The 13,656-nt window shown below is 38.3% G+C and overlaps 1 protein-coding gene across 1 annotated transcript in view; it reads right to left on the bottom strand.

Moving 5' to 3' along the window:
* LOC129624242 (ATP-binding cassette sub-family C member 4-like) overlaps positions 1 to 13,656 on the bottom strand; it is a 194,663-nt gene that overhangs the window by 21,582 nt on the left and 159,425 nt on the right. Inside the window, exon 27 of the mRNA XM_055541903.1 lies at positions 8,567 to 8,656. Coding sequence (XP_055397878.1) covers positions 8,567 to 8,656 — 90 coding nt within the window. The remainder of the gene's footprint in view (positions 1 to 8,566; positions 8,657 to 13,656) is intronic.

Here is a 13,656-nt window from a genome sequence, read left to right as displayed (position 1 = left end):
AAGGCCTCCTCAGACAGCCATTTTGCTTTTTTTGTATTTCTTTTTCTTGGGGATGGTCCTGATCCCTGTCTCTTGTACAATGTCATGAACCTCTGTTGATAGTTTATCAGGTACTCTATCAGGTCTAGTCCCTTAAAACTATTTCTCGCTTCCAGTGTATAACCTTAAGGGAGTTGATTTACATCATACCTGAATGGTCTAGTGGTTTTCCCTACTTTCTTCAATTTAATCAGAATTTGGCAATCAGGAGATCATGATCTGAGCCACAGTCAGTTCCCAGTCTTGTTTTTCCTGACTGCTTAGAGCTTCTCCATCTTTGGGTGCAAAGTATATAATCAACCTGATTTCACCGTTGACCGTATGGTGATGTCCATGTGTAGAGTCTTCTCCTGTGTTGTTGGAAGAAGGTGTTTGCTTTGACCAGTGTGTTCTCTTGGCAAAACTCTATTAGCTTTTGCCTTGTTTCATTCTGTCCTCCAAGGCCAAATTTGCCTGTTACTCCAGGTGATTCTTGACTTCCTACTTTTGCATTCTGGTCCCCTATAATGAAAAAGACATCTTTTTTGGGTGTTAGTTCTAAAAGTTCTTATAGGTTTTCATAGAACCGTTCAACTTCAGCTTCTTCAGCATGACTGGTCAGGGCATAGACTTTGATTACCATGATATTGAATGGCTTGCCTTGGAAATGAACAAAGATCATTCTGTTGTTTTTGAGATTGCACCCAAGTACTGCATTTCGGACTCTTTCGTTGTTGATAATGGCTACTCCAATTATTCGAAGGGATTCTTGCCCACAGTAGTAGATGTAATGGTCATCTGAGTTAAATTCACCCATTCCAGCCCATTTTAGCTAGCCAATTCCTAAAATGTTGACATTCACTGTCACCATCTCCTGTTTGACCACTTCCAATTTACCTTGATTCATGGACCTAACATTTCAGGTTCCTATGAAATATTGCTCTTTACAGCATCAGACCTTGCTTCCATCACCAGTCACATACACAACTGTGTGTTGCTTTTGCTTTGGCTTCGTCTCTTCATTCTTTCTGGAGTTGTTTCTCCACTGATCTCCAGTAGCTTACTGGGCACCTACCGACCCAGGGAGTTCATCTTTCAGTTGTCTTATCTTTTTGGCTTTTCATATTGTTCATGCAGTTCTCAAGGAACATTACTGAAGTGGTTTGCCATTCCCTTCTCCAGTGGACCACATTTTGTAGAACTCTCTACCATGACCCATCGGTCTTGGGTGGCCCTAAACGGCATGGCTCATAGTTTAATTGTTAGGCAAGGGTGTGTTCTATTTGATTAAATTGGTTAGATTTCTTTGATTGTGGTTTTCAGTCTGTCTGCCCTCTGATGGAGAAAGATAACAGGTTTATGGAAGCTTCCTGATGGGAGAGACTGACTGAGGGGGAAACTGGGTCTTGTTCTGAAGGGTGGGGCCATGCTCAGCAAATCTTTAATCCACTTTTCTGTTGATGAGTGGAGCTGTGTTCATCCATTTGAAATAGATCAGCTGGAATTCCATCACCTCCACTAGCTTTCTTCATCATGATGCTTCCTAAGGCTCACTTGACTTCACACTCCAGGTCGTCTGTCTCTAAGTGATTGATCACACCATTGTGGCTATTTGGATCATTAAGACCTTTTATAAAAATAGTTCTTTCATGTATTCTTGCCACCTCTTCTTAATATCTTCTGCTTCTGTTATATCCATATCGTTTCTGTCCTTTATTATGTGCATCCTTGCAGGAAATGTTCCCTTGGTATTGCTAATTTTTTGAAGAAATCTCTAGTCTTTCTTTTTCTATTGTTTTCCTCTATTTGTTTGAACTGATCACTTAGGAAGGCTGTCTTATCTGTCTTTGCTATTCTTTGGAACTCTGCATTGAGATGGGTATATCTTTCCTTTACTCCTTTGCATTTTTCTTCTCTTCTTTTCTCAGCTATTTGTAAGGCCTTCTCAGACAGCCATTTTGCCTTGTTGCATTTCTTTTTCTTGGGGATGGTTTTGTTCACCACCTCCTGAAGAGTGTTACAAACCTGTGTCCATAGATCTTCAGGCACTCTGTCTATCAGAACTAATCCCTTGAATCTACTTGTCATTTCCACTGTATAATCTGTAAGGGATTTGCTTTAGTCATATCAGAATTGCTTGTGGTTTTCCCTACTTTCTTCCATTTAAGCCTCTAAGGAGTTTATGATCTGAGCCATAGTCAGCTCCTAGTCTTATTTTTGCTGACTGTATAGAGTTTCTCCATCATTGGCTGCAAAGAATATAATCAATCTGATTTTAGTATTGACCATCTTGTGATGTCCATGTGTAGAGTCATCTATTGTGTTGTTGGAAGAGGGTGTTTGCCATGACCAGCATGTTCTGTTGGAAACACTCTGTTAGCCTTTGTCCTGCTACATTTTGTACTCCAAGGCCAAACTTGCCTGTTATTCCAGGTATCTCTTGACTTCCTACTTTTGTATTTCAGTCCCTATGATGAAGAAGACATCTTTTTTGGTTTTAGTTTTAGAAGGTCTTGTAGGTTTTCATCAAACGGTTCAACTTCAGATTTTTTGGCATTACTGGTTGGGGCATAGACTTGGATTACTGTGATACTGAATAGTTTCCCTGGGAAATTTGCTAAGATCATTCTGTCATTTTTGAGATTGCATCCAAATACTGCATTTTTTACCCTTTTATTGATTTTTTTTTTTTTTTTTAGCCAAACAAAAACAAATTGGAGACTTGAAGCCAGGCAGCCTGAGGATAAGTCTTGTCTGGCTGTGCCAGCTGGGCAAATTCCTGAACCTACTCTATCTTAGCTTCCTAAACTCTAATTAAGACTATAATATCATAACTATAAAGGTATGTATCTACTAACATTGTTAAGAATATTAAATGAGTTAGTACATGCAGAATTTGTAACAGATTAATAGATATTGCCCATTATTAATAATGCTATCAGCTACCCTCTCCTCATGTTCTGTTTCACTTCTCCTTTGCATGTATCAGCACTGAGATTTTGTTACATATGCATTAGCCTGCTTTTCAGCTTCTCTAGGAGAATTTCAGCTCCAGGAGCACATTTTGTCTCTTGACAACTGTGACAGCCCCAGAATCTGCCACATTGCCTAAGAAGCTCTCAGTAGATATTTGTTGGCTGGATGAAGGTGGGCTTCCCTGGTGGCTCAGTGGTAAAGAATCCGTCTACCAAGCAGGAGACTTGGGTTCTATCCTGGGTGAGATACCCTGGCTAAGGAAATCACAACCAACTCCAGTATTTTTGACTGAGAAATCCCATGGACAGAGAAGCATGGTGGGCTACAGTTCATAGGGTTGCAAAAGAGTCAGATGTGACCAATAGCAACAACAGAATGAAGACATAAGTGACTAACTGCATGACATATCTTTTCCTGTAAATTAGAAACTAAATTCATATGGATAAATAATTTGTATATAAAACTGTTTTCTTATAAAGTGTAATTGTAAAAAGGATATATTCTTATAACAATTAACTGGCTCCAAGATATCATATCACACTTTAAACAAAGGAAAGCACTGGAAAAGTTATAATTTAAGGAAAATAGACAAATAATTACTATTCAAAACTATACATCTCAGTATAGAATACTTCAGATTATTTTTGAGCTTGGGAAAATAAAAGAATACAGCAAAACTTAAAAATAATAAACTGAACTTATAAGGCACCCTGTCTCTATCATCACTGTGTTTACTGTATATGGTAGGTGCTGACACCCCTCACAGGAGTTGAACATAGATGTCAAGTGGTTTCCAAACTCTGTGGAAATTTGTTACTTTTCAAAAAGAAAATCTGGTGTGGGCCAGAAGGAGACACTGAAATGCAATCAACAAATGGCAAAGAGCTTTTACAAGAGCAGGGCCAGAAGTAAAGGAAGTTCACTTAATACAAGGCCTAGGGAAATGGACATGTGACCAGTTGCCACTGAACCATGTGGTTCAGTCCTTGCAGAGGCTGCTGACGCCCAGGTTACTGTATCTTGGTTTCCGTATCTTGGTTTCCTGTGTGATGAGACACACTATGTCTTAACAGAGACACTATCAATGTCAGACATTTAATTGTATGATTTCTTCCCGGTTTTGACAGGACATTTTTGTTATTGTTTAGTTGCTAAATCATGGACCTTAAGGACTGTAGCCCACTAGGTTCCTCTGTCCATGGTATTTCCCAGGCAAGAATATTGGGGTGCATTACCATTTCCTCCTCCAGGGAATCTTCCCAACTCAAGGATCAACCCCACTTCTCCTCCATTGCAGGCAGACTCTTTACCAATGAGCAACTGGGGAAGCCCCCATACTTTACTCTTAATTCCAAATCCCAGTATCTAAAGTGTTTTGTTTTTGCTTTTAACAGAAGCAACGCAGCAATGATTCATTTCCAGAGTTTTATTTACTATGACCTTTTAACCTCTGAGTGATAAAGTGCTTCATCCTCAGGCAGCACTCCTGTTATACTTTTGGAGCTGCCTTTGCTTTTTAGCACCCCAATAGCACTAATTTCTGATGAACTTTTATCAGTTTACAGTAAGTTGGCAAGTTTTCAGTACATGAAAAATATATTTTCAGCATATTTAGAAAAATAACCAAGATTAGACAGGCAGCATCCATAGGACTGTCTTCCTTCTGAATGTCCATCTCTGCCAAGGAAGAAGGACGAAACAGAAGTAGAGAACCTTAAAAAAATTTCCAAGCCATTTCCCCTTTTAATTGAAGTTCATAAAGAGGAAAACATAGTGGTTCCCTCATACTCATTCTCATGTTAACTCCGTGAGTTTGGGTACACATATCCAGTTAGGCATCATTTACAAATTAATAACTCGGGTTTCTGGTTCACTTAAAAACTGACTTCATTGATTTAGTGATACCTTTTGATGAGGATGAAGGAGGAGAGTGAAAAAGCTGGCTTAAAACTCAACATTAAAAAAACTAAGATCATGGCATCCGGTCCCATCATTTCATGGCAAATAGAAGGGGAAAAGATAGAAGCAGTGGCAGATTTCCCTTTCTTGGACTCTAAAATCAGTGCAGATGGTGACTGTAGGCTAGAAATTAGAAAACGATTGCTTCGTGGCAGGAAAACTATGACAAAACTAGACAGTGTGTTTAAAAGCAAAAATATCACTTTGCTGACAAAGGTCCATATAATCAAATCTACGGTCATTCCAGTAGTCATTAACAGGTGCGAGAGCTGGACAATAGAAGAGCACTGAAGAATTGATGCTTTTGAATTGTGGTACTGGAGAACACTATTGAGAGTCCCTTGGAAAACAAGGAGATCAAATTAGTCAATCTTAAAGGAAATCAACCCTGAATAGTCTCTGGAAGGACTGATGCTGAAGCTGAAGCACCAATATTTTGGCTGCCTGATGTAAACAGTTGACTCATTGGAAAAGAGATGCTGTGAAAAACTGAAGGCAGAAGAAGAGGGAGACAGAGGATGAGATGGCTGGATGGCATCATCAATTCAATAGACATGAACTTGGGCAAACTCCAGGAGATGGTGAGGGACAGGGAAGCCTGGCATGCTGTAGTCCATGGGGTCACAAAGAGTCAGACATGACTTAGAAACTGAACAACAATAACTTAGAGTGATCAATCTCCCCCTTTTCCAGAGTCTCTAGGAATTATTTATTTATCACACGTGTATGTTTTTCAATGAATGATTTGATAAGTTTTCTTTTAAAACACTCTTAAGGAATCAATTCCTAGTGAAACATAATGATGGGATGATTTCTCTAAGTGATATCACCAAAGTTAACAGAGTTAATTCCAGAAACACTACATGGAAACCATACACTTCATTTTGTAAAATAAACTCACATTGCTCTCTTTTTACAGAAAGTTCCAAATGTAGTTTAAATAGAAGTAAATTTTAGTATTATCTACCACTTCTGCATTTTTATAATTTAGATTAACATTGGCTCTCTGTCCATGGAACAATATGTTGTAAAATTCTAGAGTAATGCTACCTGAGAATCTGTGAAAAAAGGTCTCGATCTGAGAAACAAATAGAAAAATAATTGACCAGTACATTTTTTTTTAAGATGTGTCCCAATTTCACCATTAAATTTGTCCTATGAATTCAAGAGTAGTGGATCATCCTGTCGTTCTTTACATTTAATGGTTAAATGCTCTACAAACCTCTTCTCTTGTATAATTTTACTGTAAAAGACTCACAAACTTAAATGAAATTAGAGGTGCACTGCTTTTCAGGCAGGAGAAGGTGAAGCAATCTACCCAATTAAGAAAATAAAATTCACATGCTGCTGAAAAGCAGGGTGGGTGTATAAAGACTCAGTGGTGACATCCTTCAGAAACCAGAATTACTGGCTGCTGCTGCTGCTGCTGCTGCTGCTACTAAGTCGCTTCAGTTGTGTCCAACTCTGTGCGACCCCATAGACAGCAGCCCACCAGGCTCCCCCGTCCCTGGGATTCTCCAGGCAAGAACACTGGAGTGGGTTGCCATTTCCTTCTCCAATGCATGAAAGTGAAAAGTGAAAGTGAAGTCTCTCAGTCGTGTCTGACTTTTAGCGACCCCACGGACGGCAGCCCACCATGCTCCTCCGTCCATGGGATTTTCCAGGCAAGAGTACTGGAGTGGGGTGCCATTGCCTTCTCTGGAATTACTGGCTAGAAATGGTCATACCTCCAAACCTGCCTGCTCACAGTCAAGACTCATCTGTATATTACAGATTTCAGAGCTTCCCTGGAAGGGTGACACTAAATGAAAAACACACCAATTCAAACCAATATGAAGGGTAAATCTCTCCGATTTGTGTAACAACAACAAAAAAATAAATAAAAAAATAAAAATATGCCACACTTGTCTGAAATGAAAAGATCAATCAAACATTTAGAAGTTATTTAAGTAGAGTGTTTTCCCTTTGTTTTCCTCTAAGAATTTCATAATATCTGGTCTTACGTTTAGGTTTTCAATCCACTTTGAGTTTATTTTTGTATACAGTATTAGGGAGTATTCTAATTTTATTCTTTTACACAGAGCTGACCAGTTTTCCCACAGCACTTACTGAAGAGAATGCCTTTTCTCCATTGTATATTCTCCCCTCCTTCGTCATAGATTAGTTGACCACAGGTATGTGAGTTCATCTCACGGCTCTCTAGCCTGTTCCATTGATCTATATTTCTGTTTTTGTGCCAGTGCCATATCATCTTGATTACTCTAGCTCTGTATTGAACTGGCCAAAAAGTTCCTTAATTTTTCCATAAAATCTTATGTAACAAACTTTTTGGCCAACTCAATAATATATTCTGAAGTCAGGGAACCTAATTTCTCCAGCTTCGTTTTTCTTTCTTAAGACTGCTTTGGCTACTTAGGGTCTTTTGTATTTTCATTAAAACTGTAAAATTTTTGGCTCTAATTCTATGAATAATGCCATTGGTAATTGACAGAGATTGTACTGAATCTGTAGATTCTTTGGGTAGTATAGTCATTTTCACAATATTGTTTCTTCCAATCCAAGAATATGGTATATCCTTCCATCTGATTTGCATCATCTTTGATTTCTTTTGTCAGTATCTTGTAGTTTTATGAGTACAGGTCTTTTGCCTCCTCAGGTAGGTTTATTCCTAGGTATTTTATTCATTTTATTACAATGGTAAATTAAATTGTTTTCTCAATTTCTCTTTCTGATCCTTCATCATTAATGTATAGAAATGCTAATTCTTACTTTTTAAAAACAAAAGACTGAGCTAGGTCCTAGGAGAAATTAGAAATCTGTCTATGGCTTAGAAGTCTAGGGTTTCTTCCATCAGTAGAATTGATTTGTAAAATGAGTGCAAATACACAAAATAGTTTGTATTAAAATACAAACTGACAGCAACTTAATTTTAAAAAATTGTTTTTTTCATGCAAGGGTAAGGAAATCAAAGAAGTGGGGCAAGGGAAAACATGACACAAATAACAGAAAATTCTCTAGAAATGAACCTCCCATATAAAAGCTGAGCAGATGTTCCAGGGTTCTGTTATGTGCATTAATGCCACAGCATTAAAATGACATTATTGCCAATAAATAATCATCAATTCTGACTATATAATTTACATTTATAAACACTTTCCTATGAAACTTCTACATTTTATTAGTATGATCTTGTTTATATCTTTTAGTTAATAAGGAAAAACTACTGTCTCCACTTAGTAGATGTTTTCTAAGACCAGAGGAATAAAATGAATACTGGAGTATAATGGAGTAATTAATTCACTAGCTCACTAGTAGAATTTGATCCCACAGTTTTAACATCCAATTGAGTACTCTGCTAAGGACAAGATAATGTATCTATTTGTTCAGGGTTCTAGGGAAATAGCTGAAATGAAAACATGTTGCATTATATTATTGATTTTCATCATCAACAATACACACATTTTTAAGTGCACCCATGTCATCAGTGTTTTCCTAGGAGGTAAACCAAGTCAGTGAAACTGATATGCTCCCCTTAATTATCTGCAATGCTCTAAATGTGAACACACAGATACTGATGCTAACAAGTTAATTACAGTTACTATTAATAAATTACCTCTTCTAAGGCATTCCACAGTTCATTATCCATATGTTCATTAAAGGGATCCAGATTTTTCCTCATTGTTCCAGTGAATAAAACAGGTTCCTAAATACCCCAAAATAGTGAATGTCATTACCTTAACCTCTTTTCATTGTATTCCAATGTGCACAGAATGTCAAAATTAAAATACAAAAACATCTAAATTCATTAATTATTAATAATAAAGTTGCAAATGTATGTTTACAAAACTATATCTAAAATAATTTTCCATTGTACAAAGTGTGCTACAAAATATCTATTGGACTACTGAACACTAACAAAAGAAAGTATTTAAGAAGTTTTTTTCCTCTTAAAGAAAATACTGAAGACAAATGAAGATTTTTTTTTTTTAATATCACCCTGGTAATAAGTATCTGCTTAAACACTCACACAAACTGAGGAAATAATAACATGAGAAATTTAACATCAAGATCTACAAAAATTAACTGTAAATCCTGGTGTGACTGGAAAATACCAACAGAATGGTTAGTAGAGATTTGTTCAGTTTAGTTCAGTCGCTCAGTCATGTCCAACTCTTTGCGACCCCATGAACCACAGTATGCCAGGCCTCCCTGTCCATCACCAACTCCTGGAGTTTACCAAAACTCATGTCCATTGAGTCAGTGATGCCATCCAACCATCTCATCTTCTGTCATCCCCTTCTCCTCCTACCCTCAATCTTTCTCAGCATCAGGGTCTTTTCAATTGTGCCTCAAGCAAATCATTAAATATTTATACATTGGCACTGAAGAATAAACTAGACTATTTTCTCCATTGGTCAGACTGTCTTCTAGGATCTGAAATCTCTCCACATGTGTGAAATGAACATCCCCACATGTGCAAGGGGAACGCCAACTCCTGGGGTCTGTAGCATGTCTGTCCATGGAGAGATCTCTGATTCTGCATCAGCCAGTCCCACATTCTCTAACCTGTATGTCAGGATGACCTGCCTCACAGAACCTCATTATTAACTACAAGACGAGGAGGACTTGAAACCCACTGTAACCTGTGTCATGATACTTAAATTTAAATAGTTCTTCCTATTCATCTGCTTCAGGAGGAGCCACAAGTAAATTACTCTGCAAATATGTGCCTCCTCTTTGCTTCAAGAGAGAATCCTGTACATAAGCTCATGTAGGCCATTTACATTTTCTTCTGGAAGGTTCTAGTAAGCTAGGTCATAAGAATATAAACAGCAGTGAAGAGCCCAACAGGATCATTTCAGTGAAGGGGGAAGAACAAGGGGAGGCACACGCATGGGAACAAGAGGAGACCTGACTTCCACCGGTATCCAGAACTGCTCCGAATCCCCACGTTCAAATCCCGCCTGACCTTGGGGCTGGACTTTCCTCCTCACTTCACAAAAGCCTGAGAGGAAAAATGAAGACAGACATTTCTTTTCCCTAATCATGAGGAAGAATGATACTCAGGAAGCCTTCCAGACCTTCCTTCAATATGGTCTCAGTTTTAAGTCTGGTGAGAGAGAAATGAATACAGAAAACTCACAGTGTGCCCCCAAAAAAGAGATATCCCTGAGCAAATCCACAATTAAAAAGACATTATAGAGGGAGATTTATTTGCATAAAGTTGATTAAGTGGCCAATATGCCTTCAAAGCACTGAAAATCACTAGTCATACAATATTTCAGAATGAGTAATTAACTGAGCTAAAAAAATTCGAGACCAAAGTTAAGGTTTCCCTTAAAACTCGAATTTAGGATCAAAGGCTAACAAACATCTAAACAATGGTAAGCATCCCTTGTCAGGGGAATAACCACCATTCTACTTCAGATTTTTATAAAAACTTGTTACACTTTGTAATTATCAACCCTAAGGTTCCCACGTGCAGGTGATTTCTCACCCTTCAGCTGTCTCCATGAGGTTTACACAAGTGCCACGGCCAGGCGAGGGGAGGCTGATCCCCAGTATTCTTCCTCCTTCCCTTCTCCATCTTCCTTCCATTTTCCAGTTTCTTTCAAGTAAACTGGCTGCTCCCTGCATATAATCTCAATCACTGTTCTTTCTGGGGGACATATTGAACTACTTCAGATCCTGAGCACAAAGGATGCACATACTTCAGCTACCTGTTGTGTTTAAGGAAATTATTTAAGAATTTTCATTTTTGCTTATTCCTGAAATTTGGAACAGAAGTTGAGGAGTACCTTCTTAAGAACATAGTATTCATCTTTGAATGTTCCCCCCATGACTGATGGTCTATGTCCCCACTCCCCTGTCTCTGCTCCTACCCAGGTCCTTGTTACCATCACACCTCCCCCAGTTCTGACCTGTTCATGCAGGGTCAGCAGTGATGGGGATGAGCCTGGGAGGAAGAGAGACCACCATGGAAGTTCCCTGCTTCTTCCTGGATCACAGGGACCAGGGATCCAGGGAAGATGGTGTGGGCCTGGCTCAGCTAAGAGAGGCAACTCAAATAAACAGCACTGGGTTCCCCCTCTGCAGAGTCTGCTCTCAGCTTCCTAAGTTCCCTACACTGGGGTGTTGAGACACAAGCATCACTGCTTCATACTCATTTGAGGGGAAGAGGAATGTAAGTTTTTGCACTTAGACAAGTAAATTCAAGTAGACAAACTAACAGACGTTCTCCACCTCTGCAGCTAGCATGATGCTGTAAAGACAAAGGGCTTTTTGGTTGGGGAGGGATAAGATTTTGAGTATCTTCTCTTGACACATATCAGCTCCTGACATACAAGTGCATAAACCAATTTCTAAACTGATATTGTCCAAATGAGGGACAGACAAATAGGAGTAGTATCTTCTGGCTTTGCTCTATCCTTATTCACTCTTGCTATGGTTTGGGGAGTCCTTTCAAGCGGGATGGTAGGAAAAATGGGGAAAATATCTGATGAGTACAGCACAGCTGAAGAATTGACGCTTCTGAACTGTAGTGTAGGAGAAGATTCTTGAGAGTCCCTTGGACTATAAGGAGATCAAACCAGTCAAAACTAAAGGAAATAAACCCTGAATATTCACTGGAAGGACTGATGCTGAAGCTGAAGCTTCAATACTTTGGCTATCTGATGTGAAAATCTGACTCATTGGAAAAGACTCTGATGCTGGGGAAGACTGAAGGCAGGAGGAGAAGGGGATGGTTGGATGGCATCACTGACTCAATAGACATGAGTTTAAGAAATCTCTGGGTGTTGGTGATTGACAGAGAATCCTGGCATGCTGCAGTCCATGGGATCACAAAGAGATGTACACGACTGAGAAGTGGACAAGTGGAGACTGGAGAGTGTAGGTCTCTGTCATATGACTAGTATTTTGGATTTTACTGTACTGCAATGGGAGTCTTTGGAGATAAAGCTGAAACTCTTCACTATACAGTTGAAACACTGTGAATCAACTATACTTCAATTGAAAAAAATAGACATGCATAAAATTTGAATCCTGGCTCAGCCCCTTACTTGAAAAGTAGGATAATCTCCCAGTGACTCAGTTTTTAACCCTGTCAGATGAGGATAACCACAAATTGTGAGGATTAAGCAGGAAATGTTGGGATAAGAAAATAAAATATGCTAATGATTCCATAAATATTAGGAATTATTAATACTCATGTAATTTGTCAGGGACTGTAGCAAGCACTAGGGGAACAGAAATGAGGGATACAGGCCCTCTCCTCAAAGAGAGAGAAAGAAAATAGTCAAGAGTGTAGGGAGGGCTGAGAAAAAGCTGGTGGTCTTGGTGGGGGATTGGAAAGTAAGAGTGTGTACAAGGTGATGATTAGGAAAGAAGTTGGTGGGAGGAAAGTCGGAAATCAAAATACAAAAAAAGTTTTAGTCTGATTTCTTGCTCTTGGTGGAAAATGTTAGATACATTTCTCTTTTGTGCTTTTCCCCAAAATTCCTATTTTTTTTGTTGTTATTGTTTTTATTTTCTGTTTCTTGGCTTTACTATTCATATTTATGTAAACAATTTAGTTTTTGTTATTAAACAATTAATATAAAGAAAATCACCAAAGACCATGAACACATAAACAGAAATTAAAGAGTAAAGTCATTTCAGAAGGTGTTACTCTTTTACTTAAGTAGAAATAATACCCAAAAGGCCAGTGCCCTAATTCTTAAAAATAATAACAGCTCCTGATGACTGAGCATTCCTAAGAATGAGACATGGGCACAAACATTATCTCACTAAGTTACATCTTCACAACAAATCTGTGGGGCAATGATTTCCAGACTGGGTTTAAGGACGAGGATGTTGAAGCTTGGCAGCCAAGTGACATCATCAACACTCCACAGTTGACGAGGCAGAGCAGGAATAAACTGTGGTCACATTAACACTTGGTCTACACTCTTAACCATTCTAGCCCTGTCTGTCTCCTGAATGGCTTCCTGAGAATCTTTACACATTGCAAGTTTTCTCCAGGTTATTTCTCTTTAATCAACCAAAACTGCACCAACAACCAACAAAGGCATATAAAGTGGAATATACATGGATACAAAGCTTAGCACTATTTTGTAAGCATGCTCTCTAGAGAGTGTACCTAGAACATGCTCAAAGGAAGGATGGAAACCAACAGAATAGGACCAAAACATGCTGATGTCAAGACATGTTTAGTCTTTGCTCAGATGTGCTTCCAAATATTATTGGCAGAGCCAGTAATCATCTAACATTATTTATTTACAGAGTTATTTTATGTATACAAGCATACAACTTTTTCCTATTAAGGAGCATTAAAAATAACACAAGGCATTTTTCTAAAGCTTTGCATCCAAGGATCTGAAAGGACTTTACAGACATGCCCTTTATTTCTACTAACTAATCTCACATGGCCATTTCAGAGATGAATACCATCAAAACATAAAACTTGGGAATTTAAGCTCATTTATTTTCTATTGTAACCATAAGTCATAAATCTAATAGCTAGAGGAAATCCTTAAGTATGGGGACTCAATGTGCTAAAAAGTTCTTCCTGTTTTTCCTGAAAGGGATACCTTTGAAAAAATTCTTTTTTTCATTTGTGATAAAATACACATAAAATTTGCTAGATTAACCACATTAAGTGCACAGTTCAGTGGTGTTAAATACATTCACATTGTTGTATAG

This window comes from Bubalus kerabau, chromosome 12 (assembly GCF_029407905.1).
Source record: "Bubalus kerabau isolate K-KA32 ecotype Philippines breed swamp buffalo chromosome 12, PCC_UOA_SB_1v2, whole genome shotgun sequence".
Taxonomy (NCBI): domain Eukaryota; kingdom Metazoa; phylum Chordata; class Mammalia; order Artiodactyla; family Bovidae; genus Bubalus; species Bubalus kerabau.
This window is presented reverse-complemented; position numbering and strand designations above follow the sequence as displayed.